Source organism: Diabrotica virgifera, chromosome 8, assembly GCF_917563875.1.
Source record: "Diabrotica virgifera virgifera chromosome 8, PGI_DIABVI_V3a".
NCBI classification, from domain to species: Eukaryota; Metazoa; Arthropoda; class Insecta; order Coleoptera; family Chrysomelidae; genus Diabrotica; species Diabrotica virgifera.
Window position 1 is genome coordinate 22,492,410 of NC_065450.1, and position 27,233 is coordinate 22,519,642.

At 35.0% G+C, this 27,233-nt stretch overlaps 1 protein-coding gene across 2 annotated transcripts in view; it reads right to left on the reverse strand.

Moving 5' to 3' along the window:
• Positions 1 to 12,810: 12,810 nt before the first annotated feature.
• LOC114333319 (cytokine-like nuclear factor N-PAC) overlaps positions 12,811 to 27,233 on the reverse strand; it is a 105,442-nt gene continuing 91,019 nt past the window's right edge. For both annotated transcript variants that reach the window (XM_028283177.2, XM_028283178.2), the window contains exons 8-9: positions 19,315 to 19,543; positions 12,811 to 13,199 (exon numbers count right to left, since the gene is read on the reverse strand). In XM_028283177.2, the coding sequence (XP_028138978.2) occupies positions 12,818 to 13,199; positions 19,315 to 19,543 (611 nt within the window). In that variant the 3' untranslated portion in view covers positions 12,811 to 12,817. The remainder of the gene's footprint in view (positions 13,200 to 19,314; positions 19,544 to 27,233) is intronic.

Below are 27,233 nucleotides of genomic sequence, written 5' to 3' on the forward strand. Positions count from 1 at the left end.
CTTCCACTTGGTTTTGAGTTGGAAATGTTGACATTTTTACACCATGTGCCATCTATTAGCGATTTTTAAGGCTAAGTGGTAGGTTTTTGTTTACGTTTTTTACTGCCATCTGTGTTTTTTATTTAACACCTTGGAGATCAAGATCACTGCAAGATCGAAAAAATGAATAATTTTAGCGTTTTTTTTAAATTATGACCTGGAAATTATGACTAAAATAATTCTGAATATTATTTTTATGCAGAAGAGGTGAAGTACACCACCTTCTAGTAATCTAGCCTTGCTGCATTGTGTGGTTAGCTCCAGGGCCGGACTGGCATATAAAAATGGCGCCAAACCAAATTCTAAAAAAGGCGCCAACCTAATATCTAAACAAAAATGCCAGACCCCCCTAAGCTTTTGCATCAAACTTTTTTGAAATCCTAATGGATGTAAAGTAAATCAATATTACTTGTGAATTTTTTAAGTGTGATTTAAATCCATAAAGTAATTATTACTATTTTTATTGGGAATAGTAAAGATGCCACAAAAATATAGCTTCAGTTTCCCAGTATCCCTTTTACTCAGTTAGACTCTTTGGTACTTTCTGAAGACTCAAACCAATTTTCGAAAAGTGTGAGTAATTTTTCAACTGCTCTATAGATGAAGAATTTACTGGTTCAAAAACATTTAACAAAAATCATGATGATTGGGGTTCAATATAGAAGTCACATTTTAAATTTTTTCAAATTTTTAGAGCGCTCTAAAACTCCATATAGTAGAAGAGTAGGGGATAGTCGGCTAATGGTGCGCGTCGGGTAATTTGCGCATCAATGTTTTTAATCTCCTATTTAATAAAATTGCAAAAACTATATCGTCGGGCCATCTAATAGCAACTGCCATATCTATCCGGCACAAACGAACGTCGGGAGATACTTTACCGGCTGGCAGTTATCGTTTATACATGTTTTCGCGTGATATGATATATTGTTTGTGTATCTGAGAAAATAAGCGATAACTTTGTTTTCTTGACAGAATTATAGTTTAAGTAGTACTTATCCTTTATTTATTTACCATTTTAACCACTGATATAATTAGTTGGTATCCCTCGTTCCGAATGCCGTGGAAAGGAATGGTTTTATCTCGTAACGATGAGAAGCTTCGGAAAGAAATAGGCCAGGCTATGAGAGGACTATAAATAGTGTTTGTTTGTTTTTTTTATTTGCCCCCTCCTTAAAAGATGGTTCCTCTTGGAACCTTGTCGGGACTGGAACTGGATGCTGGTATCTGCATCTGGACCCTCTTTTACAACTCCCAGTTGTATAAAAGTGGCAGGGGACGGTCTTCGCTCCGCACCAGTAACTATGCGGATTACAACAGACTAACACCTGGACCTCGGTGTCTTTAAAAATTTCTTCTACCATATTTCGGATAACTCTCCAGTCTAATTGGCGGCATTCTAACTTTGGCATGGCTAACTTTTGCACGTCGGACTCTAACACGTGCTCTCTCAATTGAATTAATGCATCCCATACATCTTGGTAGGTAGGTTGGTCATGAACAGTGTCTTCTGTTACCAGATAGAATAGGTAACGTGACGCATCTTGGCGTTTCAATGATTTACCAGGAGCTGGCAGTTGGCATTGAAGTTCTGCAACTCGACCAAACTTCCTTCGAAAGGCGGATGCCAACCCTCGTGCGTCTCTGATACTGGCCGGGATGGTATGGGCCAGTGAATAGTCATCGGGAAGTGCGAGTAGATCTCGCTTTTCTTGAGTGGTAACACCATGTCTCGCTTTACCGGTACCTCCATATAGGCCCCCATGAACTCCTCAAACGTGAGGTCGGTTATTTCTCGAACTTGGTTTACTTCCACTTCCTCATATACGTCATGGTCTCCCTCGTACGGCGCCAACCGGTTATAGTGGACTATCATCGCCTTTCCCCGAGGAATCTTGCTTATTCAGTAGATAACGTCATTAATTTTCTTGACAATGAGGTACGGGCCTTCCCAGAACTGCTGCAACTTGGGAGAACAACCTGTTCGCTTCTTTGGATTATAGAGCCAGACTTTGTCGTTCTCCTTGAAACATCCCTTCTCGGCTTGGGTATCGTATCGTTTCTTTATTCGGTCGCTAGCGATCTGAAGATGGGAACGGACCAACTCGTGTATATCGTCCATTCTTCTTCGCAATTCATTCACATAATCCTCACCAGCCACATCTTCTCCAGGTCGACATCCAAATTCTAAATCACAGGGTAGACACATCTCGCGTCCAAAGATGACTTTTGCTGGTGTTTGGCCCGTTGATATTAACAGCAGATCTCTAGGCCATTGCGAAGAACGGAAGGTACTGGTCCCGGTCTCGCTGATGATTGAACACCATCTTTGTCAAATACTTGCCGACTGTCTTATTCATACGCTCCACCATTCCATCCGATTGCGGGTGATAGGCCGTGGTTCTGGTCTTCTTCATGCCCATACAGTCTATCACAGATTCCCTGAAATAGATCGCTCTCAAAATTCCTTCCTTGATCACTATGGATCTCCAGAGGCACTCCAAATCGGCTGATACAGTCTTTGATTAACACATCTACAATAGTGGTGGCCTTCTGCTATGGAATTGCGTAGATCCCAACCCATTTCGTGAAGTAATCCATTACCACCAACATTTATTTGGATCCATTTTCACTTTCTGGAAATGGCCCAGCAATATCCAAAGCTATTCTTTCAAACGGACTTCCAACATTGTACTGTCTCATGGGAGCCTTTCTTTTCCGGTAGGGTCCGTTACTTGTAGGACAAGTAGTACATTTCTTACACCAGTCCTTCACATCTTAGGAACTATTCATCCAATAAAATCGTTCCCGAATTCTCGCTGAAGAGTTTTCTTTACACCAAAATGCCCTCCTGATGGACTGTCGTGTAAATGACGAAGTACTTCGGCTACTCTGCTCTTTGGAATCACCAACTGTGTTCTCCTCGCTGAACCATCAACATTTTCCATTACTCGTTTAAGCAAGCTGTCTTCCAAGATAAATGAGTCCCACTGGGCCCAATACGTCTTAACTCCTGGCCTAGGAATGATATTTCTTGCCAAGATGGTCGACGATTTTCCTCTTTCAATTTTCGAATCTTCTGTAAAACGGATCTTTTTCTTGTTCTTCCTTGCTCTTGGTTGGCATCCACTCATCGTTGACCACTGTTCTTCTTAGTACTGCTGCTTCCTTTGACTCTGTTTTGTTACAATGGGAACACTCTGCTGGGCACGGCCTTCTAGATAGAGAATCAGTGTTCCTGTGGCTAACTCCGGCCCGATGCTCGTTCTTGAAATCGTATTCTTGAAGTCGTTCAATCCATCTGGCTATCTGACCCTCTGGATTCTTAAACTGCTTAACCATTTGAGGGCGGCATGGTCGGTTCGGATTAGAAACTTCCTTCCATAGAGGTATTGACAGAAGTGTTCCACTGATTTTACTACTGCTAGAAGTTCTCTTCTCGTGACACAGTAATTTCATTCAGGTTTTGAAAGCACTTTACTATAATATCCCAGAACTCATTCCTGTCTCCTTGAATCTGCGACAGCACTCCTCCAATTCCCACATTACTTGCATCCGTATCTAAGATGAACTGTCCTTCTGGCAGTGGATACCCTAGTATTGGCGCAGAGGCGGCTCTAGCCCATGTAGCGCCCGTGTGCAGTCGATGCACTGGCGCCCTTTGGTGGACGCGCAGTCAAAATGGAATAGTCGAATAGGTACCTATCTAGTACTAGTACATGGGGTATTAGAGGCATTAGGTACGCTTATAATGTAAACAAAAATCCAGATGCAAATATTGCAATTTAAAGGTTGCGGAACTACCTACCCAAATCTGTTAAAAATATTTAATGAAAAATTAACTTTTTTATCTTTGAGGCAAGGTTAAAAATTGGTTGAGGAAATTTAATAGGTTTGAGTCCACGAGTAAATAGTACTTTTAGGAAGGAATTGGTTAACTGAATAAAAAAGAACAACGTTGTGATTATTTAAAAAACAATAATAATTTATTAACGAATTATTACAGGACGCACGTACTACAACATATAATTATAAAAAAGATACTTTTCGTGCTTTTGCATTAGGAGTAGGGGAGTAAAATATGCTAAATGTGCAGTCAAGTCAGCAGTCACTCGAGCGCTTCGGGGACCTATTGGGTTGTGATTATTAGGTCCTGAAACCAAAAAAAGTTAAGTAAAATTTTCCATTTTAGTGGGGACTTCCCATTTTTTAATTTAATTTTTTATTTCCAACAATTGTTTTTCCGATTATAGCGCCATTTATCCATAATTTGAAAAAATGTTTCGAATAAAGGTTGCTTATATTTATGCAGAAAATCCAAATCTGCAATAAAAAATGGGGGCTCCCATTTAAGATTTTAAAGTAACCTCCCACCTCACCTCCACGGGGGGTCGTGTTTGGTACCATTCGATAATTTTTTTAAAAATATTGAATAAATGTATTTTGCAGCTTTTGCGAAATATCGCGAGATTTGTATTTAAAATTTTAATTTTACCCCCTTCCCTCTCCGTGGGGGGTCATGTTTGGTATCTTTCGATAGATTTTTGAAAAATATTGTACACGTAGTTTTTAGTTTTTCGATCTGACGTTCATTTTGTGAAACTTTTTGACTCTCCCATATCCGTTCCGCTCAAATCGTCAGATTTTTTAAATATACACTCTTTTGCATGTACTTATTTTACCGTATCTTAATCTGACAATTTTGAGTATTTTTAAGGATAGATTTTTTTCCGGGCCCCCCTGAACGAACTCCCCTGGGTTAAGAGCCAATATATGGTAGAGGTAGATCTGCAGGGTACCACGTTTCTCCCCATATGATAATCTGACGCGAACTGCAAAAATTCCCGCTTGGTCTCCCCTACCATTAGCAAAATCTTGAATAATATCATTTACTTCAATTTTTATTTCATGTTCAATACTTACTAGTGATAAATTTGTCAATAGACTTTGCGGCAATGTTGACATTAGATAATTTTTAATTATTTTTAATTTACAAAATGATCTTTCACTGTGCGCTCCTGTCACTGGCAATGTGAGGTAAATTCTAAGAGCATTGAACAAATTTGTGAACACTGAAAGTAGTTTTTTTGTATATAAGTAATTTAAAATATCCAAAGGTGTAGTAGAATCCAATGTAATTTTTCATTAATCGTTTTAAATCATATTTTATGTTGAAAAACAAAGTAAAGGACCCGTTCTTTGGTGCTCGGCGCCCTCAGCATCCCGGCGCCCGTGTGCACCGCACACCCTGCACAATAGGTAAAGCCGCCCCTGTATTGGCGCTGTAATTAAATGCCTCTTGAAAGTTTCAAAGGCCGTTTGGCAGTCCCCCACAAGGAAGAACTTCCTGTAGTTGGCTGTATACCATTAATTACAAGTGAAATTTAATAAAAAATTTTCCTCTTGGCAAAAAAACGTTTTTAAACTAATATATACCTTTTACCACGGCCACTCCTTCTTTGCTGACTATTTGACCTAAATAATTGACTTTACTTTGAAATAGATGGCATTTCTTGGGGTTTAACATCAACTGGGCAGCTTTAAGTCGATTAAAAACGTCTTCTAAATTCTTCAAATGGTCTTCAACGTCCCCCCCAAAACGATTATGTCGTCTAAACACACCAGGCACGTTTTCCAATATAACCCTCTCAACATATTTTCCATAAGCCTCTCAAATGTCGCAGGAGCATTAGGGCATTTGGACAGAGTCCAAACGGTATAACGTTGAATTCCCATAATCCAGATCCTGTAGTGAAGGCCGTCTTCTCCTTGTCCACTGGATCCATTTCTACCTGCCAATATCCAGACTTTAAGTCCAATGTAGAAAACAACTTACTTCCAGCCAAGCAACGTGTCTAAAGTGTCGTCGATCCGAGGCAGAGGATAACTACTTTCTTGGTGACATTATTCAACAAACGGTAGTCCACACAGAACCTCGTAGTTCCATCTTTCTTCTTGACTAGGACCATCGGAGAGACCCATGTGCTCGTAGAAGGTTCTATCAACCCGTCTTGCTTAATTTCTTGAACAATCCTTTCAGCTCCTCTCTCTTCGCCTGTGGTAGTCGTCGAGCTGTTTGACGAATTGGCCTAGAGTTACCAGTGTCAATTTTATGTTTGACAACGGTAGTTCTTCCTGTCTTTCCTCCTTTCGGTACGAATACGTCACGATACTGCCGAAGAAATTCCCTTAATTTCTTTTTCTCCACTTGATTTAGAGACTGGCCTTCAACTGGAACCATTTGGTCAAACTTGTCGTTGGAATTATCTGATGTTGTCGTCTGACGGATTATGGACGTCATGGGTACACAAGTTCCTACTTTTGTCTCCTTCTTGATGGTCACCGGGTAGTCATTGACATAATTCAATCTTACAGGAATTTCTTTCGCGGAAGTAACCAATTCCTTTCCAATTATGATTCATCGGCCAACCTCCTCGTCGTGGTTCCATGGCTCCATCATAACGGGTGTTCCTTCTTCTACAATTCCCTGTAGCCGCGCTACGATGATCGTTTCACTCCTTGCAGGGACAATTGTATCTTCTTTAATGGCTGCTAGCACAGTGGTGTCATCATGTGGATGAAGAAATACCTCCTCGTTACCAACTTTGATTACTCTATTCTTAAAATCCATGCAAATTCATTACGTCCATTCCTAATATAACATCTTCGATATCTGCAACTATAACAGTATGGACGAACTTTTCTGCTCCAATTCCTAACTGTATCTGGATTTCTCCGTGGGTGTTAGCATTTTCACCTGTGGCAGTCAGCAGTCGCAACCTCGTTGGTAAGAGCTTCTTACGACTGTTTATAACTGATAGTCGTATAATGGTCCTGGTTGCTCCGGTATCCACCAAAAATGTATACTTTTTCATCTTTCTTTTGTCTTCGATTTTTAAACTGCGACTGATAGATATGCTCTAAATGTCCGTGCCCGTATCGCATACTCAGTCTCTTTTTGAGATGTTCGAAATCATCTGTCTTCTCTACGGCTATGGTCTGGAGGATATCCAAAGCGTCGCCTCGAAGAGCAATAGTGAGGTTTACAGCCTTTTCTTTTTCGGACCATCCGTTCGCTCTGGCCGCCGATTCGAACTGTTTCATATAATTGTTCCATGACGACTTTCCGTCAAACTTTGGCACCTTAACACGAGCAAGACTTACACTCCCTTCAACTATCGGCCGTGGCTCCAATTTGTATTTGGTTTCATCATCCTTAATATCTGTTAAGGTGGGTTCCATCCCTCTGTCTACTTTTTCCGTTTCCTCCAATTTCTTTTCCATTTCTTTAATCTTTTCTTCAAAAGTAGATTTTAGGGACGATATCTTGTCGTCAAAATCAGAAGTGATTTTAGAGATGCTTGCAGAGATCTCGTTAGTCATCTTGCTTTCAAAGGATGAAATATCACCCGAAAATTTCGAAATTTTGTTCTCTAACGATGTAAGTCTGTCGAAACTTTCGAAACATCGGAGGAAACTTTCGAAATCTCGCCAGAAACTTGTGAGATTTCACTAGAAACTTTGTTCTCTAAGCCAAGCCGCACACCAAAGAAACATGAAACGAAAAACATGAAACGAAAAACATGTTTCATGAAACTAAAACATTGCTAAACAAATCTCAAAGTCCACCTACCAATGAAACGAGTGTGATTCATGCTCATGACACATTCCCTTTACACATGCCTAAAGGCAGGTTGCACATCAAAGAAACATGAAACGTAAATTACGTTTCATGGAAATAAAACAGTGCTAAACAAATTACGTCCGGCCATTTATGAAACTTTCCGAAAATAAGAATGTGTCATGAGCATGAATCACACTCGCTTCATTGGTAGGCGGACTTTGAGACTTGTTTAGCAGTGTTTTATTTTCATGAAACATGTTTCACGTGAAATGTTTCATGTTTCTTTGGTGTGCGGCTTGCCTATCGATGTAATGTCCGTGGAAACTTTCGAAACATCCGAGAAAACTTTCGAAATCTCGCCAGAAACTTGGGAGCTTTCACCAGAAACTTTGTTCTCTAAGGCAGGCCGCACATCAAAGAAACATGAAACGTAAATCACGTTTTATGAAAATAAAACACTGCTAAACAAATAGACGTCTGGCAATTTATAAAACTCTCCGAAAATAAAAATGTTTTATGAGCATGAATCACACTCGTTTCCTTGGTAGGAGGACTTCAAGATTTGTTTACCTGTGTTTTATTTTCATGAAACGTGTTTTACGTTTCATGTTTCTTTGGTGTGCGGCTTGCCTAATGATGTAATGTCTGTAGAAACTTCTAAATCTCTTTAGAAATTGACGAAATCAAAGCAGCATGCTTGTCCTCAAACACGTAGGTTTCTGGATCATGACCCTCTTCTTGTAGTGCGTTCTTCAGACGATCGACTAGATCAGCCTTTTTCCCAGCCGAGTCAAGCTCGCGATTTTCCAATTCTGTTCTGAGCTCCGTAACGCGCAGGTCACAGATTTCGTCTTATACTGTGAAGACATGGTCACACACAATTTATTTATTACGAGTTTATGTTTAGTTATTATTAAAGATTACACACTGTATTTAAACCGAATTTAGTTTCGTTATTATAATCCACTTCTGATACCATTGTTATTATACTGACTTGTACTGATTTACTATTTTATTATTTGTGTTTTTAGACACTAAGTTTAATTTAAACAAAGGAAGACTTACTTTATACTATTTTATTTTACATCACTTATTTAATTTGTTTAATGCTTACAAATAACTCAAACTAACACATCTAATTCATTTACAATCTCAAATGTATGATCTTACTAACTAAAACATAATAATTCCAATAACTAATACATGTCAAAATATAAGGCGAACAACTCGATTCGAATACAATAATTATTACGCGTCGACTACTGACTTGCCTACCAAAGGAATCTCTCGTTCTTATATACTTCGGTATCCCTCGTTCCGAATGCCGTGGAAAGGAATGGTTTTATCTCGTAACGACGAGAAGCTTCGGAAAGAAATAGGCCAGGCTGTGAGCGGACTATAAATAGTGTCACAATTTTCACTGTACCAACTAAATTTAAAATATCGAACTACTTTTTCGATTCCTTTTTTAAATTGTTTAAGATAGGATCATTTTCAATAATCTCATTTTTTTTCTTCAAAATTATACAAGGAGAATTACTTTTCAAGTAGTTGATCTATTACACAGAGACGCTCATCCATGGTTAATTGCACGCACGGGCGTGCAATACTAAGGTAGCCACTTGAGGACACTTTGACCCCTGACGACATGCCTTGACACACAAATAAACGTGAAAACATGACAGGGTAGAAGCTGAATATTGTTTTCCTGAGGGAATAGGCAAACTGTGTGTGTTGAATTTTGAAATTACTTTTTAAATAAAAAAATACTCTAATGTGAGCTGATATCTGAAATTAAACATAAAATTAGAAACACTGTAATAGGTAGGTACTAAACTAACCAGTAAGACCTATGTAACCAAAACAAAATATGGTAACAAGCGTACTGATAAACATAACGCGCCCACGGCGTCGCTCCTTCAAAATTTTCAGACGGGTCGTCGGCAGTTTCTCAACTGTCATCAATACGACTAACTTCACGCGTAACTTTGATACGAGAATTATAAAAAAAAAATATGCATTGAAATCCATATCCCGTAATTTTTTGAGCATTATAAAGTGAGTACAAAGACATACATATTTCTTTTTTTGTAATTACAGCTTCAATTTACCGTGCACTTCTTTTAGACTCTGCCGAGAAGGTAGAGTCGTGTTGAGAAACTGCAGCGTGCCCTTTTCAGACACGAGCCGGCCCCGACCGATAGCGAGGATCACCACGCGTAACCACAAACGAAAGTGGTAACAACGTATAAAAAGGGTCGCCCCCAAAATCGATACTGTCATTAAACACGCCTAACTTTGATACGAGAATTATAAAAAAATATGCATTGAAATCCAGATCGCGTAATTTATTGAGCGTTATAAAATGAGTACAAAGACATACATACATTTTTTTTTGTAATTCTATCTTCAATTTACTTCTCGTAGACTATTATCGATAAGTTAGAATCGTATTTGTTTTTACGGTGCCCGTATAAAAGTGCAACTGAGTCACATAAACTCGCCAATATTTTCGTATGTCTACGAGTAGTTGGCTATTTAGGTATTGAATTACTATAAGTAGATACCATGATACTATAAAGTATAAATAACGTTATTTATAGTATCATGGTGGGTAGAAACTATTAAGAGCCAGAGCCGGATTTAAGGCAGTGGAGGCCCCTGGGCAGAATTTGTGTGGGGGCCCTACCACTAAAAAAATGTTGATCTAATTTTATAAATACATATCTATATTTTTAAATAATAAAAAATACAAGAGCTGTAACTTGTTACAGTCATCATCATCCAGCCCTTTGCGTCCACTGCTGAACATAGGCCGCCCTCATTTTTGTCCATTGTGCTTATTTTGAGCACCTTGCATCCAATTTCTTGAGATCGTCAGTCCAACGAGTAGGTGGTCTACCTCTACTTTAAGATATCGTGTTCAATGCCAATTATAGAGAGATGATTCAAGCGCTCTTGGTCCATCATAGACCTAAGTCAATTTGTAATTAACTTAAGTTTTGAGAATGACCTCTCACCACTGCAGTTAGTTAGCATCAAAACTAAATATAAACGAAGTGTCACCTCAACATTTGAAAATGCATCATTCACATTCTTTTCTTCTAGCAATCGGTACATTTAAAGTTCTTTGCTTATTTGATGAGCTGATTTCCTCTTTAAATGAATTTAAAAATTCTACAAATTGTACTAGTTCGACACCTAGGGTTTCATCTAAATTCAAAATCATTGCTATAAATAATGTCGGTACCTGAGCTTTAGGGAGTAAGCTTCAATTTCATTGGGAGTTAAGTTTTCCAAATGATGTAAAAATCTAAAATTGGAATGAATGCATTCATATGCAGGAAGCCTCTGAATTAAAGAGGTGATCTATAATAGCGATAAAATTGTGAGTCCTAATGTTCTCTGTTGTCATTTCATAACGTTCGGCTGCAACGTTTCAGTTGATAAATAGCCCCTATTGAAGCACCAATATCACGTGCTACGGTAATTACAGAGTCTCCTTTCTCCAGTAATGTTAAAGCACGAAACTTCTCCTCTTTTGTGAGTTTCTTTCGACACATATTTGTCAGTTCAATTTAGAATTTCAAACTTTACGCGGTAAATGAGAAGAAGGTTAACACTGATTACCCGCACAAAGCCAACTGTTTACAGTGCAAACGCGCAGAATACTCTAAATAAGCCAAGCGGTCCGTAAACTACAGATAATTGCCGTCGCAAGTACGCTATCCCCCCTCCAATCCAAGCGCAGACAGAACACATGCAAATTGTCTTCAAATTTGGTGATTTATTTGGTAATGTAAAGATTTTTTCCGGCACTGTATATGAGGCGATCAGAGCAACAGTGGCCTAACCCCAAAAACGAAGTTTCGAGATAAATGCAATCCTTGCATTCGTATTTACATTATGCTTATGGGATGGCACTACAAATTATGTAGCGCCATTTAGCCAAATACAGAGGTAGGTTGTCTAGACCCTTGTTAATCCGAAGAATTAATGTTGCTGCTATTATTGATATATTAATCAACAATGAGTTAATTTGTGGGTTAATCCACTTTTGCTCTGAGCTCCTCATTATGTTTCTGGTGCCAAACGGCGAAATCAAAGACAAGTAAAAACATTTTTTAGGGGAATGGTAGGTGCATCATCTTTGTGTAAAGGTGCAAAAAATTTTTTTTCAGCGTTTAATTTTTTTAATGGATGGATACTAACCAAGGCAAACAGCTCACCGGGCTTGTCAGAAACCATATCAGATAAGTTGAAGATATCTTCCAAGAAACGTAGAAATTTTTCCAGAAACTAGTAAATATAGTTAGTGAAGCAAGTAGTTATCAAATACATACTTAAGCCATTTAAATACTTTGGCAGCTGTTTAAATGTAAATTATGACTGATGAAGAGATAATAACCAGAATAATAATCGCCAGAAAATTTAACATGTTAATTTTCTCAAAAAAGACCAAATGCATGGTTATAACAGCAGATCCAATAAGATGTAAATTAATTGGAGCTGGAAGGTCAGATAATAGAACAGGTGATGGGGTTTAAATACCTAGGCATCACACTATCTAGTTACGGAAGGCTCGAAACAGAAATGGAAGATCAAGTGAATAGAGCAAACAGAGCCGCAGGTTGCCTGAATGACACAATACGGAGAAATAAAAATATCGGAAAAGAAATGAAAGGCAGAATTTACAAAACGTTATCAGACGAATAAACGCGGCAGAAACACGACCCGACACAGAGGACAAACAGATTGCTCGAAACAGCGGAGATGAAAACCCTTCGAAAAATCGATGGTAAGACCCTATGGGACAGAGCTAGAAGTACAGATATACGACGGAGATGCAAGGTAGATAACATTAATAACTGGGTAAGAAACAGAAGAATACAATGGAATGACCAAAAATAGGGTAGTCAGGACAGCGAGAGACGGTTTCCCAATAGGAAGACGATCAGTGGGAAGACCACGAAAACGATGGAACGGCAACTTACTAGAGGCACATTGAAAAAACAGACAGTCATGTCTATACAAAAAGAAGAAGAAGAGAAGAAAAAGACAATAGAGGAAAGGTTCAGGAAATTGAATACGGACAGAGCACTTAAATAAGAGGATAAATAGTCTAAGCCACTTATAATAAAAAATTTAAATAAAACACTAAAAATACTTCCTTTTATTTTTTAAATAAACAGCAGAAACATCGTAGTCACCAAAATTTTCCCGAATACATTCTTTGTATATTTCGTTGGCAGTATTCGCCAATGGTAGGGCATGATCAACGGAATCAGCCATGTCCAAGATCATCTTCAAATCATTCTGCATGTGCTTCAGTGGTTGTTGTACGGAATTAAAACTATTTTGGTCGATGAAATCGGTTTTGCTTTTTAAATATGGGCTTGCGATATCTGACATGTTGAATATTTGTATCAGTTTGTCCTTTTCTATTCCACATCGTTCCACCACGTTAAATGCCTCGCTAAGAGCCGCCATACTCACACCTTTGATCATCTGCATGGCTAGATTGATCCTAATAGCGTTCCTGTAATAAAAGTTACATATATTAGATATTGTTCTGAAGCTACTGTTCTGCGTCCCGCAGTTACTTTGCAGTGTGGGCAGCATATCCCAATATAAAACTTATGGAACCTTGCAGCTCAGTGTTGCCGGTTTTAAGCAGACGAACTTAAAGTCCGTCTAAATAGAATATTCCAGAAGTCCAAAACATCTTGATTTGAAAATCTGTGGGTTTTATTATTTTTAAATAATTCATAGATAGGTACTATGAAAGATATTTATACGATATTAAAGATATATCATTTGAATATTAATTATAATTAGCCTGTGATTAATCTTATATTTAATAGTTATTTATGATATAAGTGTTAAAAGTACAATTTTAAGGCACGCATGTGAAAGTTTGCAGAATGAGCGAAGCGAATTCTGTAATTCACATGAGTGACTTAAAAATGTACTTTTTAACACGTGTACCTTGTACGCACGTAAGAAGTTATTCTTCTATTATATGATTTCAACGAAATAAATATACTTTCACAGGTTATTTGTATTTAAAGATTAAACTAATTTTTACTTACTACTTTCCAAAAATTTTTATTAAAACAATACTAACAATATAAAAAAAGTTAGATAACACACGGATTCGAACCAGGGACCTCTCGATCTCCGGTCGAACGCGCTACCACCGAGCTAAACTCCCTTTGCTTTGACAGCTTACAAGATTTATCATACATACTGACAAATTTAATAGACCAAGTGAGGTATAAAAATACTTTAAAATTTATTTAATATAAATATTAATATCTCTTGGCAACACTGTTCTTCATAAGAGTCTGTACTGAAAGGTGACCGTGGAACGCAGTATAGGTTATTCAAATGAAACGGTACGAAACGTCGTAACAACGTAACCGCAAACATATTTGCCTATGCCGCTGTGAGATAACAGAAATGAATGAATTTGTACGGATAGATAACATTACGGAGGAACAATGGACTGAGCATTTCAAGAAATTATATGGAGGAGAAGAAGAGAACAGAGAAAGTAACATTAACGAAACTCACGATAGAGTACTAATATCAGAAGAAGAGCTACAATACTGAATAAAAAAAAATTAAAATATAGAAAAGCACCTGGTCCTGATAAGATAAACAATGAACTGCTAAAATATGGAGGAACATCACTACTCAAATGCGCTATTTTATTTTTTTTTTCAGAAATCTAGTTTTCTTTGGAAAATATTAAATACAAGTATGCATTTTTAATCCTGTATTACAAAATTAGACCAAATTAGCAACAGAATAGCGAAAACCGCATGTCGATACCTTTTTTCTATCTCGAGATATCTTAAGAAACGTGTAAATTTTAAACATAACTGATGCTGTCACCGGTAGACAAAGTTCAGGAAATCAAAGTGGAAAGCAAGCATGATATAGAAAAAAAAAAAATTAGATCGTAGCACTTGCGGATTGCCGACAGAAGTGAATACTTCTTATAGATTCGATTATATTCGGTTCGATTCAATTCAATTTCATTCGATTAGATTTAATTTTATTTAATATATATATTATGCCCATAATTTAATATATTATGTAATATAAACCCAATTATCTCGAGATATCTTAAGACACGTATAAATTAGTAACATAACTAATACTGTCACCGTAAACAAAGTTCAGGAAATCAAAGTGAAAGCAAGTACTTAGTGTGCTATGAAAAAAAAAAAAAAAAAAAAAAAAAAATAGAGCGTAGCACTTGTGGAGTGCCGGCAAAAGTGAATATTTCCTATAGATTCGACTATATTCGATTCGATTCAATTCGATTAGATTTAATTTTATTTATGAATATACTAATTACGCCTATAACTTAATTTATAATACAGGGTGTCCCCGAAAATAGTGCGTTCCTTAAAGGTATAGGTAGAAGGCACAATGTAGAGCAAAAAGTCTTTTAACATTTTTTTCTAAATTCAGCCGTTTGACCAAAAAAAAAACGAAAATACATTTTGATATTCAAATTGAAGTCTGGCAACGTCCAATACAAAAATCTTAGACAGTCACAAAAATAGTAGGTTTGTGGGTCAGTTGTATCTGGTAAGTAAAATAATGTAAATATCAACCAAACCCATATCCATTTCTGCAGGGGTCTATTAGTGTTTACATTTTTTCACCTGTCAGTGGTCGTCCCCTCATATCAAACAATCCAAGAATTTGGTTTGTTTGATGTTATTGACATTGGATATTTGGCATAATTGGTTAGTTTCTGTACCAAAAGAATGGGTATTTCTTATTTCTTAACAAGTAGGTATTTTGGGTATTAAACAAATATTCTATCGGTTACGTTGTAAAGGATACAAAAAGGGTAAAGGGTGCAATATTTTATTAATTACCCAGAACACTAAATGGAGAGGCCTATACATTTTTTGCAAAATATTTTGCCGGTACTTCTTTGAGTGTCTTTGCAAACAGGACGTGGAATGTGGTTTCTTCACGACGGAGCCCCAGCACCAGTGCTGCGCCAGCACGTGGCAGCGCCTGTGTACCCCAAGCTGTGGGTGAAAAATAGGTCGATTTCAGGATATAATTCAGGAATTTTTGAAACCTATCAGGTGTTGTAAAGGACGATGCCAGGAATAACTTCTACTAAAATGTAACCAAAAATATTGTGCGCTTTTTTTTCTATTGCGATTTTCATTTGTTAAATTTGCAATTTTTAATGATTTTTAATTTTGCAGCTTAAGATATTGATTTTAGAGAAAAACTTTTTAATAGAAAGTTGTAATAAATTAAAAAACCTACAATCTGAGGTATGGTAAGTTTAATTTTGTTAATTGGTTATTGCAAAACAGCCTGCGAAACGTCCAAAATGACCGTTTTTTACAATTGCAATATTTATTGTACGAATAATTTTTTTTTTTTATTTTTTAAAGCTTTAAAATGAAGATCTTTCAATTCCAAACATAAAAAAGATTGTAAAGCCAGATTAACGAATTTGTTGCTTAGATATTATAAATTGTTTATACCAAGAGGTCAAATGTCGAAGGCTATAACTTTTTGTAAAAAAATCGTAGAGAGTTGGTGAAACATCTAATCCCCTTCTAAAGAGTTATATTTTCATATTCTGATGTAAATAAATGCGTAAAACATTTTTAAACCTCTAATTTTCGGGTTTGAAAATAAGGGGTCAAATTTCGTTATAAACATTTAGAGCTGAAGCGGCCCTGTACATCCTATGAGTTTTTAACTTACAGATTATTGTTGCTGAAGATGAAACGAAGATTTATAAAAAAATAAAAAATTTCTACGACCAACTGAAGCCGAGATAATTTTTGGGTTTGAAAATAAGGGGGCAAATTTCGTTAAAATCATTTAGAGCTGAAGCGGCCCTGTACATCCTATGAGTTTCTAACTTACAGATTATTGTTGCTGAAGACAAAACGAAGATTTATTAAAAAATAAAAATTTTCTACAACCAACTGAAGCCGAGATAATTGTTTTTTTTTCTTACGTCGTAGTGCCTTTATTTATAACAATTAAGAAATTATTTTTCAGTCATTGACTAAAGAAAGACTTATATTATATTAAAATAAAAATTACTATAAAATATAATTACATTTAATTATTAAAAACTATTTTTAAAGTCTGTGCTTTTGCGAGCGGCCGAATTTTGCAAATCGCTTGGCTCGCTTCAAATCCGCGCGGTCGGAAAATTTTTACCTAACTTGTATTAAATTTTGACAGAAAACAACTTAATAATATTACTATTATAATATACAGTCTATCTACCACTGTATCTGTTTTTCTTGATAAACTTTTATATGTGAAATTTCATTTCTGAAGAAATAATATTACAAAAATGATACATACCTATATATGAAATATATAACTATATTTTTAATTTTTTTCATTGTTATATAAATATAATAATATTAATGTTACTTCTTACTATAATATACAATATAAAACTTTTTCTTCTTGCAGTGACTATTATTTTTGGATTTCACATATAAAAGTTTATCAAGAAAAACAAGTACAGTGGTAAATAGACTGTATATTATAATGGTAATATTATTAAATTGTTTTCTGTCAAAATGTAATAAAAGCTACGTAAAAAATTTCCGAGCGCGCGGATTTGAAGCGAGCCGGGCGATTTGCAAAATTCGGCCGCTTGCAAAAGCACCGATTTAAAAAATAATTTTTAATAATTAAATGTAATTATATTTTATAATAATTTTTATTTTAAGATAATATAATGCCTGGTTGCACCAACAGATCTTAAGCTCCAGCTTAGCTAAGCTCTGCTTATAGATAGGACCACCGGAAGTATCACTTACGTTGCACCATAATTTTGGATTCTTACCTTGTTATCAAGTATATCTATTATTATATTATGATATTCCTATTATATTTTATTGTAATTATATTACATTAATTCTTATGATATTCTCGGCTTAAGCCTAAGATCTGTTGGTGCAACCAGGCTTAAGTCTTTCTTTAGTCAATGACTGTAAAATAATTTCTTAATTGTTATAAATAAAGGCACTACGATTTAAGAAAAAAAAAACAATTATCTCGGCTTCAGTTAGTTGTAGAAAGTTTTTATTTTTTTATAAATCTTCGTTTTGTCTTCAGCAACAATAATGTGTAAGTTAGAAACTCATAGGATGTACAGGACAGCTTCAGCTCTAAATGTTTATAACGAAAAATGCCCCCTTATTTTCAAACCCATAAATTATCTCAGCTTCAGTTGGTCGTAGAAATTTTTTATTTTTTTATAAATCTTCGTTTCATCTTCAGCAACAATAATCTGTAAGTTAAAATCTCATAGGATGTACAGGGCCGCTTCAGCTCTAAATGTTTTTAACGCAATTTGCCCCCTTATTTTCAAACCCAAAAATTAGAGGTTTAAAAATGTTTTACGCATTGATTTACATCAGAATATGAAAACACAACTCTTTAGAAGGATATTGGATGTTTCATCAACTCTCTACGATTTTTTTTTCAAAAAGTTATAGCCTTCGACATTTGACCTCTTGGGATAAACAATTTATAATATATCTAAGCAACAAATTCGTTAATCTGGCTTTACAATTTTTTTTTATGTTTGGAATTGGGAGATCTTCATTTTAAAGCTTTAAAAAATAAAAAAAATTATTTGTACAATAAATAATGCAATTGTAAAAAACGGCCATTTTGGACCTTTCGCAGGCTGTTTTGCAATAACCAAGTAACGAAATAAAACTTACCATAGCTCAAATTGTAGATTTTTTAATTTACTACAACTTTCTATTACAAAGTTTTTCTCTAAAATGAATATCCTAAGCTGCAAAATTAAAAATCATTAAAAATTGCAAATTTAACAAATGAAAATCGCAATAGAAAAAAAAGCGCACAATATTTTTGGTTACATTTTAGTAGAAGTTATTCCTGGCATCGTCCTTTACAACACCTGATAGGTTTCAAAAATTCCTGAATTATATTACGTTTTTTCACCCACAGCCTGGGGTAGTGTGCAAAACACGTAATGGCGCCCAAAAATACGCAATTTAAAAAAAATAACTAAAAATTCTATAAAATAACTCTACGTGGTGCTCCTTAATTGCAGGCGCCTGTGTGCGCTGCACACCTTGCACACGTGGACGGGCGCGGCTCTGCCCAGCACATTTTCCCAGAGCTGTGAAAAATCTTCTGGATACCACTTACACTCATCATTGAATTGGTAGGAATGGACTCATTCTGTGGCCACCACGAAGTCCCGAATTCAATGTACTGGATTTTTAGTTTTGGGGACATCTGAAATCGTTAGTGTATGATAACCGACATGAAATCCAAACAGAAGCTGAATTACAGGAACGCATTTTTGATGCTGCAGAAACTATCCGACATAACCACCGAAGTGGAAATCGAAACGTCAAATAAACCTAATTTCAAAGTAAAATCGTGACTTATACAAAATTTAACCCTTTCAGCTCCGGTAACGCGTACGCGCGTCCAAATATGACTAAATTAGTGCCGTTGGACGCGTAAGCGCGCTCTGTGTGTATTATATTCAAACGAAATTATTTTTGCCGGCACATGAGCTATAAGGTTGGAAATATTAAAGCGGAGCTGAAAGGATTAACGAGATTGTACAAAAACTTTACCCAATAGTGCTTCCAAAATATAAAGGGGTGCAATCTATGGCTTTAAAATAAGGATGACAATGGTGGAATAAGGCTTCATCTCCCGCCGTCAATAAAACTCGTGATTCTTTGGAAGACTCTTCGCTACCACCTTGAAGAGCAAGTTCCAAATATTTTCCTCCTTTCTTTGTAATGGAATCGTTTATTTCCTTTGATTCATTTGTGTCAATACTCGTCATCATTAAAATACCTAAAATTTTAAATATTTGTTCTAACATTATCAAACACACTGTTTGTATATTGAAAATAACATAAAAATATAGAGCCACATATTATCACTAATTTTACTACAAAAATTTCTGTTTGGCACTATCATCTTCCAAAGAAAGTTCCGAATATGGACCGATTCATGCAGTTAACTTAAAACTGCTCTTAATTTAAAGGAGTAAATAGAATAGGGAACTTGAATGAAATTTTAAATTCCGACAAAAATGCTATAAATCACAACAGGACATAATTCAAAATAAAATCAAACAAAAAAATTGTTTTTGTTTTTCGTGTGGCCCCTAAAAATGATTGAAATCGAGAGAATTCAAATTATATCAGCCAGTCCAAAACGCGCCCTTATTCATAAAGTCAAAAAAGTTCGGTCCGCGCCATTAATTCATTGTGTTTGCTATTTGTTTACTTGTTGTACTCATTTTATTGTGTATCTTAGTTTTATAAATCTTTAGATAGTTGCTGTGAACTATATATTTCCTAATATTTGAGTGTTTTTGTTAAGATAATTTTTTTAAAATGACCGCAAAGTGTTTTTCCAAAGGGCAGTCTGACAACTTACCCATTATGAACATAAGACTTTTATAATTATGATTAGTTTATTTTAATTTTATAGTAAAAACAGTTCCAGAAAAATAATATATAGCTATACTGAATTAACTCGTTGGTAATTTTCGTGACGTTGGTAAATTCTTTTTTGGGAAGTTAGGTTGCTAGACGTGACCGGAAATTACTACACAACCAAACATACCTGCTCATAACCAATATTATTAATAGAAAACAGACATAAAAAACATAAACCTTACGCCAATCAATAACTATTTATTTACACCATTATAATACAAATGAGACAATTATTTATTGTTCAAAATAAAATATTTTTTAGAAATAAATTCCACAAAATTTTATGGGTTTAGTATATACTCCCACTATTTCCAATAATTCTTCTTTTTTTAATGAAAGATTAAGTTGATTTAAACAGTTAATAGTGTGAGGTAGGAATTTTTGAGCTGTATGTTTCCTATTCCGAATGTGTCAAAATGAATCTCGGCTCTTTTCATGAGCATTTTTCAGTGCGTCACAGTTTTTCGATTTCTTTCTAACGCAATAAATTGTATGTGACAGAAAAAAAGGCACGTCTGTGATTACAGACATTTATAACATTTATCCTAGTTCTTCTAGTTGTCGATAGATAGCGCTATAATCGAAGAAAAAATTATTAACGAATTATATAATATATCTACGAATATAACCTGTACAATTTATAAGACTATACAAATCAAAGAAAATACCATTTTATAAATGCAATAAACACAATTGATTTGTTTTTATGCCAATTTGAAAATAAAATGTGACAACTGTCAGATTTAACTAAAATGTCATAAATGTGTATTATCACCAGTGATGTGGGAGAGAGGGGATATGACATAAACGATGCTTTTGTGTTTACTAAATGGGACCACTTTTTTGGGACCACAATGGGACTAAGTGGCAGGTTTTTTATGTTATACACGGAATATATGTTATTAATTAATTATTAAAATTATTAATTATATATATTGTTATATTTCTATTTGATATGAAAATTAAATTTTGATAATTATAAGCAGAATTCAATTTAATATAAAATATTTTCAATTTTCTCAACCACGGGCATATAAATTTAGAACAACCTGTATACAACAAATTGTTATATTTAATTTTAAGAAGTGATTAAACGAAACTCGGGAAAATGCGCTTAGAATAAACAAAGTGAATGGAGTGTACCATTATCGTTGTTCGCGGAAGGTTCGATCATTAGCCTATGCTAAATAAGACTTAGTTGGAATCGATAATAGGTCATTATCGTTGTTCGCGGAAGGTTCGATCATTAGCCGGATGCTAAATAAGACTCAGTTGAAATAGAGAATAGGTCATTAAATTTTGTAAATAGTAGAAAGTAATTTTAGAATGGGAATTAACTATTTCTTTTTTGAAATCCATTAAGCATATTTAGAAAGATTAAAAATTGGTTTTGAGGAAGACTGTGAATGAGAGTTGGTGGTGGAAGTTTGATTGGTGAATCTGGAAGGGATATTTAGAAAGTAGGGGAATGAATGAAAAAGATAGATCAGAATGTTTTGAGCTGTCGAGAAGTGAAGTCGAATAGTAGACGGTAGTGTACGGAGAGTGAGAAAGCCGGTGTAGTTCCGTGAGTGTGGAGTATCTATCGTGGAACGAGAGGTAGGCCAGGTTGAGAGTAAAAGAACCTCCTTGAGCCAAGAGTGTCCCGGTAGCTGATTGCAGTTTCGAAAAAGGTAGAATACAGCATCACGACAGAAGCAGGTACGAGAGCTATACGAGCTAGTTTTCAAAGGAGAACATTACTGAAAGCCAGGACGAGGTTTTGATCGCAGCCAAGGATAGCAGGAAACGGGTCTTGTGTGAAGACATTCTCAGTTCACCAGAAAAAGGTCAGTCTCATTTGTTTGGACATGAATGTATGGGTTTTTCGTATTAAATACCACATTATAAATTGAAGAACATAATAAATAATATCAGAAAAGCTTCATCAAACTTAAATAGAATTGTTGCTAATAAATCATAATAGTTAAATGTTAATAAAAACTTTCAATTGGAAACCAAAAGGAAATAAGATTCCCATGTGTAAATGTTATGTTTAAGAATAATAAGATATAGCAAATATTAAGCAGTGATTGCCATTTAAATAAAATAAACAATATTTTGATTCTAATTGTAACCCATATGTGTGTATTATTTTACTCTTTTCTTTCCTATCCCGATTAGGAACCATTGAGAAATACTTAGAAGCCACGAGAGTAAGTAATTAATTTTATAATTAGCCCTGAGATTGAAAACATATTGATATGTGATCTGGTAAATTAATTAGATTATTATTAATGCATTGATTAAATTAAAAGACATATAGGAATATTATCTCATATCAATAATAAAGATCACATCAACTGTCGTCCAACGTGGAAAGCATTGTAAAGTATTTCTAGTGGCAAATTTGAAGGATAGAAAGAGTAAAGCCGGTATTTGAAAATTTATATGCCTGTGGTAAAAAGTGAGATACTTACATTTGATAACATAAAATTTTAGATCTCTTTAGGTACAAATTTTACATAACTGATTTAATATTTTATTTTTACGATATTTACATTTGATATATTTATTGACAATTTATAATATTTGGGTGAGAAAAAGTCGTCTTGGTAACATACTAGTAAAATTTCACATTTGGCGGGGATAGTACTTCTTGAAAACAAATGTCTGTGACAAGAAGCCAAAGCAAAGACAACAAAAAACAAAAAGAACATTCAGATCAAGAGGAAAATTCAGACCAAGAAGATATTTTAAACACAACAATCATGGAAACAGGAAAAAAAGAATTGTCAGAATTAGAAAAGATATTACAACTTATGCAACTCCAGTCACAAAAAATGGATGAAGCAAAACGAACAATGGATAAAAATCAGGATGAAACACAAAAAAAAATGGATGAAAATCAACGTGAAACGAAACAAGCCATGGAAGAAACATCAAAGAAAATGGATAAAGTGGATCAAAAAATGGATGAAACACAACAAAAAATGGATGAAACACAACAAAAATTGGATCAAAAAATGGATGAAACACAACAAAAATTGAAACAAGCAATAGAAGAGAACAACAAGAAAATGGAGGAACGCATAGAAAAGTATGAAATGAAAATTAAAGATCACATGCTAGAACAAGAAATGAAAATTCAAAATAAAATGAAGGAGTTAACGAATTGCCAGAAAAAAGAAATGGAAAGTTTGGAAAACAAGTTGGAAAATGCTATTCAAGTAGACAGAGAAGAAATGGAAAGAAAGATTGCGGAAATCAATATTCAACAAAATGTAGGAGAAAGAAGAGAAATGGTTATACATAGCACAGATGACGTGAAGATAAGGTTTGGCGGGGACGTAAGAAGATTACACCCAGTGCCGTTCATAAATAGCCTGAAAAAGAAAATACAACACATCGGAAATTTCGAAACAGCAAAAGAAACTATCAGAAACCATCTCAAATATGAAGCAAGCCTATGGTTCGATTGCAAAGAAGAAGAATTTGACAGTTGGCAACAATTTGAACAAAAATTTTTGAATTATTTCTGGGGAAAAGTCCAACAATTGGAAATTAACAAGGAATTGCAAAATGGGAAATACAATGATAGGATGGGTATATCAGAAAGGACATATGCATTACAAATTTACTATAACGCAAAACATTTACAATATAATTACTCATCGGAACAATTAGTCGAACTGATTGCAAGACATTTCGAAGAAACGCTGGAAGACCATATCACATTGCAAAACTACAAAGACATAGATAGTTTATGCCAATTCCTACAAATAAGAGAATCACGTTTAAGAGAAAGAAAATCAAGAAGGTCGCGAGAAGATTACAGGCCCCGAGAAACACAGGATTACAGAGATAGAAACCAAAATAGGAGGGACTATACAAGACGAGATTTTAATCCCAGAAGGGAAAACGAAAATAGAGACAACGGAAGAGGAAATTGTGAACAAAGAAATAGGCAATGGAATGAGGACAGAAATCGAGAATACCAGAGTAGAAACATCACACGCTCAAATCAAGAAAACAGAAATAATGGTAGACAAAATGAACAGGGATATCGAGAAAACCGAAACAGATCCGACAGACCAAGAGAAAATAGAAGAGAAGTAAATAATACCCAGACAGATGAATATGACGGAGAGAGACATTATGACGAAAATATAAACAACGATGAGCAACCGGCGTCTTTTCACGACGGCGCTCACTAAAAACCAAAAATCAAACAGGAATCTTTTGTCAACCCAAGGAGTTTATTAAATTGGCAGGAAACAACGAAAAGAAAAAAGGAGTTAATTTAAAATTTGTGGATGGATTTATCAACGAGAAACCAATTAAAATTATGATAGACACTGGATCTGAAATAACATTGGTCAACAGAAAACTAATAGAAGAAGTTAACTTAACAAATTTAATTTACAAAATACCTAGGGTAAATTTAGTGGGCGCAAACAAACGGACATTGGCAACTATAAATGAAGGCATACGAGTAATGGTACGACTGGGTAAGAAGATGTATGCACTACAATGTGTAATAATGCCAAACATGTCACATGACATGATAGTAGGAGTTGACGAATTGGCAGAAAAACATGTAGTGATAGATTTTAAAAATAATACGATGAATCTAACAGAAGAAAAAGAAGAAGAACAGGACAAGGAACAGGAGAAACAAAATACGGACGAATCAGGTAAAGAACAAACAGTGGAAATGAATTTGGCAACGAAGCAAGGACAAAGAAGAAAAGGGAGAAAAAGTCAGAAAAAGACAAAAGAAAATGAAACCTGTGGCTCCTCAAAAGAAGAGTTGAGCCCAGAAGAAGAAAAATTGAGAGTATCAAAAGCAAAAGAAAACTGGGATTCCTCAAAAGAAGAGATGAGCTCAGGAGAAGAAGAAATAAAGCTAACAAATGAAAGCGAAAAAGATATGATCGAAACAGTGGCATGTGAAGAGGAGGCATATGAAAACGAGGATGCAGAATACATGGTAAAAGTATGTGAAAAATCTGAGGAAAAAGACAGAAGATTGATATGGGAAAAAGGGAAAGACAACATAATAGCCGACACTCTAACACAGGATGAGGACACTGAAAATAAGGAAACAATTACTCTACAGGTGGGACTAATTAGAGTAATACAAGAAGAAGGGGTATAAGACGTAGATTAAAGTAAGGAAATATACAGGGAGTTGGTTTTGCCTCGAGAAAATTTATTTAAAAATGCAGATAAATTTTATCGAATACAAGGCGGGGATTTGTTATATTTCTATTTGATATGAAAATTAAATTTTGATAATTATAAGCAGAATTCAATTTAATATAAAATATTTTCAATTTTCTCAACCACGGGCATATAAATTTAGAACAACCTGTATACAACAAATTGTTATATTTAATTTTAAGAAGTGATTAAACGAAACTCGGGAAAATGCGCTTAGAATAAACAAAGTGAATGGAGCGTACCATTATCGTTGTTCGCGGAAGGTTCGATCATTAGCCTATGCTAAATAAGACTTAGTTGGAATCGATAATAGGTCATTATCGTTGTTCGCGGAAGGTTCGATCATTAGCCGGATGCTAAATAAGACTCAGTTGAAATAGAGAATAGGTCATTAAATTTTGTAAATAGTAGAAAGTAATTTTAGAATGGGAATTAACTATTTCTTTTTTGAAATCCATTAAGCATATTTAGAAAGATTAAAAATTGGTTTTGAGGAAGACTGCGAATGAGAGTTGGTGGTGGAAGTTTGATTGGTGAATCTGGAAGGGATATTTAGAAAGTAGGGGAATGAATGAAAAAGATAGATCAGAATGTTTTGAGCTGTCGAGAAGTGAAGTCGAGTAGTAGACGGTAGTGTACGGAGAGTGAGAAAGCCGGTGTAGTTCCGTGAGTGTGGAGTATCTATCGTGGAACGAGAGGTAGGCCAGGTTGAGAGTAAAAGAACCTCCTTGAGCCAAGAGTGTCCCGGTAGCTGATTGCAGTTTCGAAAAAGGTAGAATACAGCATCACGACAGAAGCAGGTACGAGAGCTATACGAGCTAGTTTTCAAAGGAGAACATTACTGAAAGCCAGGACGAGGTTTTGATCGCAGCCAAGGATAGCAGGAAACGGGTCTTGTGTGAAGACATTCTCAGTTCACCAGAAAAAGGTCAGTCTCATTTGTTTGGACATGAATGTATGGGTTTTTCGTATTAAATACCACATTATAAATTGAAGAACATAATAAATAATATCAGAAAAGCTTCATCAAACTTAAATAGAATTGTTGCTAATAAATCATAATAGTTAAATGTTAATAAAAACTTTCAATTGGAAACCAAAAGGAAATAAGATTCCCATGTGTAAATGTTATGTTTAAGAATAATAAGATATAGCAAATATTAAGCAGTGATTGCCATTTAAATAAAATAAACAATATTTTGATTCTAATTGTAACCCATATGTGTGTATTATTTTACTCTTTTCTTTCCTATCCCGATTAGGAACCATTGAGAAATACTTAGAAGCCACGAGAGTAAGTAATTAATTTTATAATTAGCCCTGAGATTGAAAACATATTGATATGTGATCTGGTAAATTAATTAGATTATTAATGCATTGATTAAATTAAAAGACATATAGGAATATTATCTCATATCAATAATAAAGATCACATCAATATTTATATATTATAATATAATTTTATAATTATATACTTTATATAGGGTGAGGCAGATAAAGGGCCTATTCGAAATATCTCGAGAACTAAAGGCAACTGAATTATGAAAATTTAAATAAGGGTGTTTTGAAGACTGATCTATTTAATGAAAATATTTTCATCTATTTGACACTTCCGGTTATACCGGAAGTTGGTTATAACTTCGTTTTTTAAACGGGACACCCTGTATATTTTTACATTTTTTGATTCTCCTCGATTTCTTCTTTCTTAAAATATAGGGTTTTGCAACATTATACAGGGTAGGTTAAAAGATAATTACGTTTCTTTTTAATTTCTTAGCAATATTCACACCCTGTAGGATTGTAGTAGTTTGACATAATAAACTTTATTTATG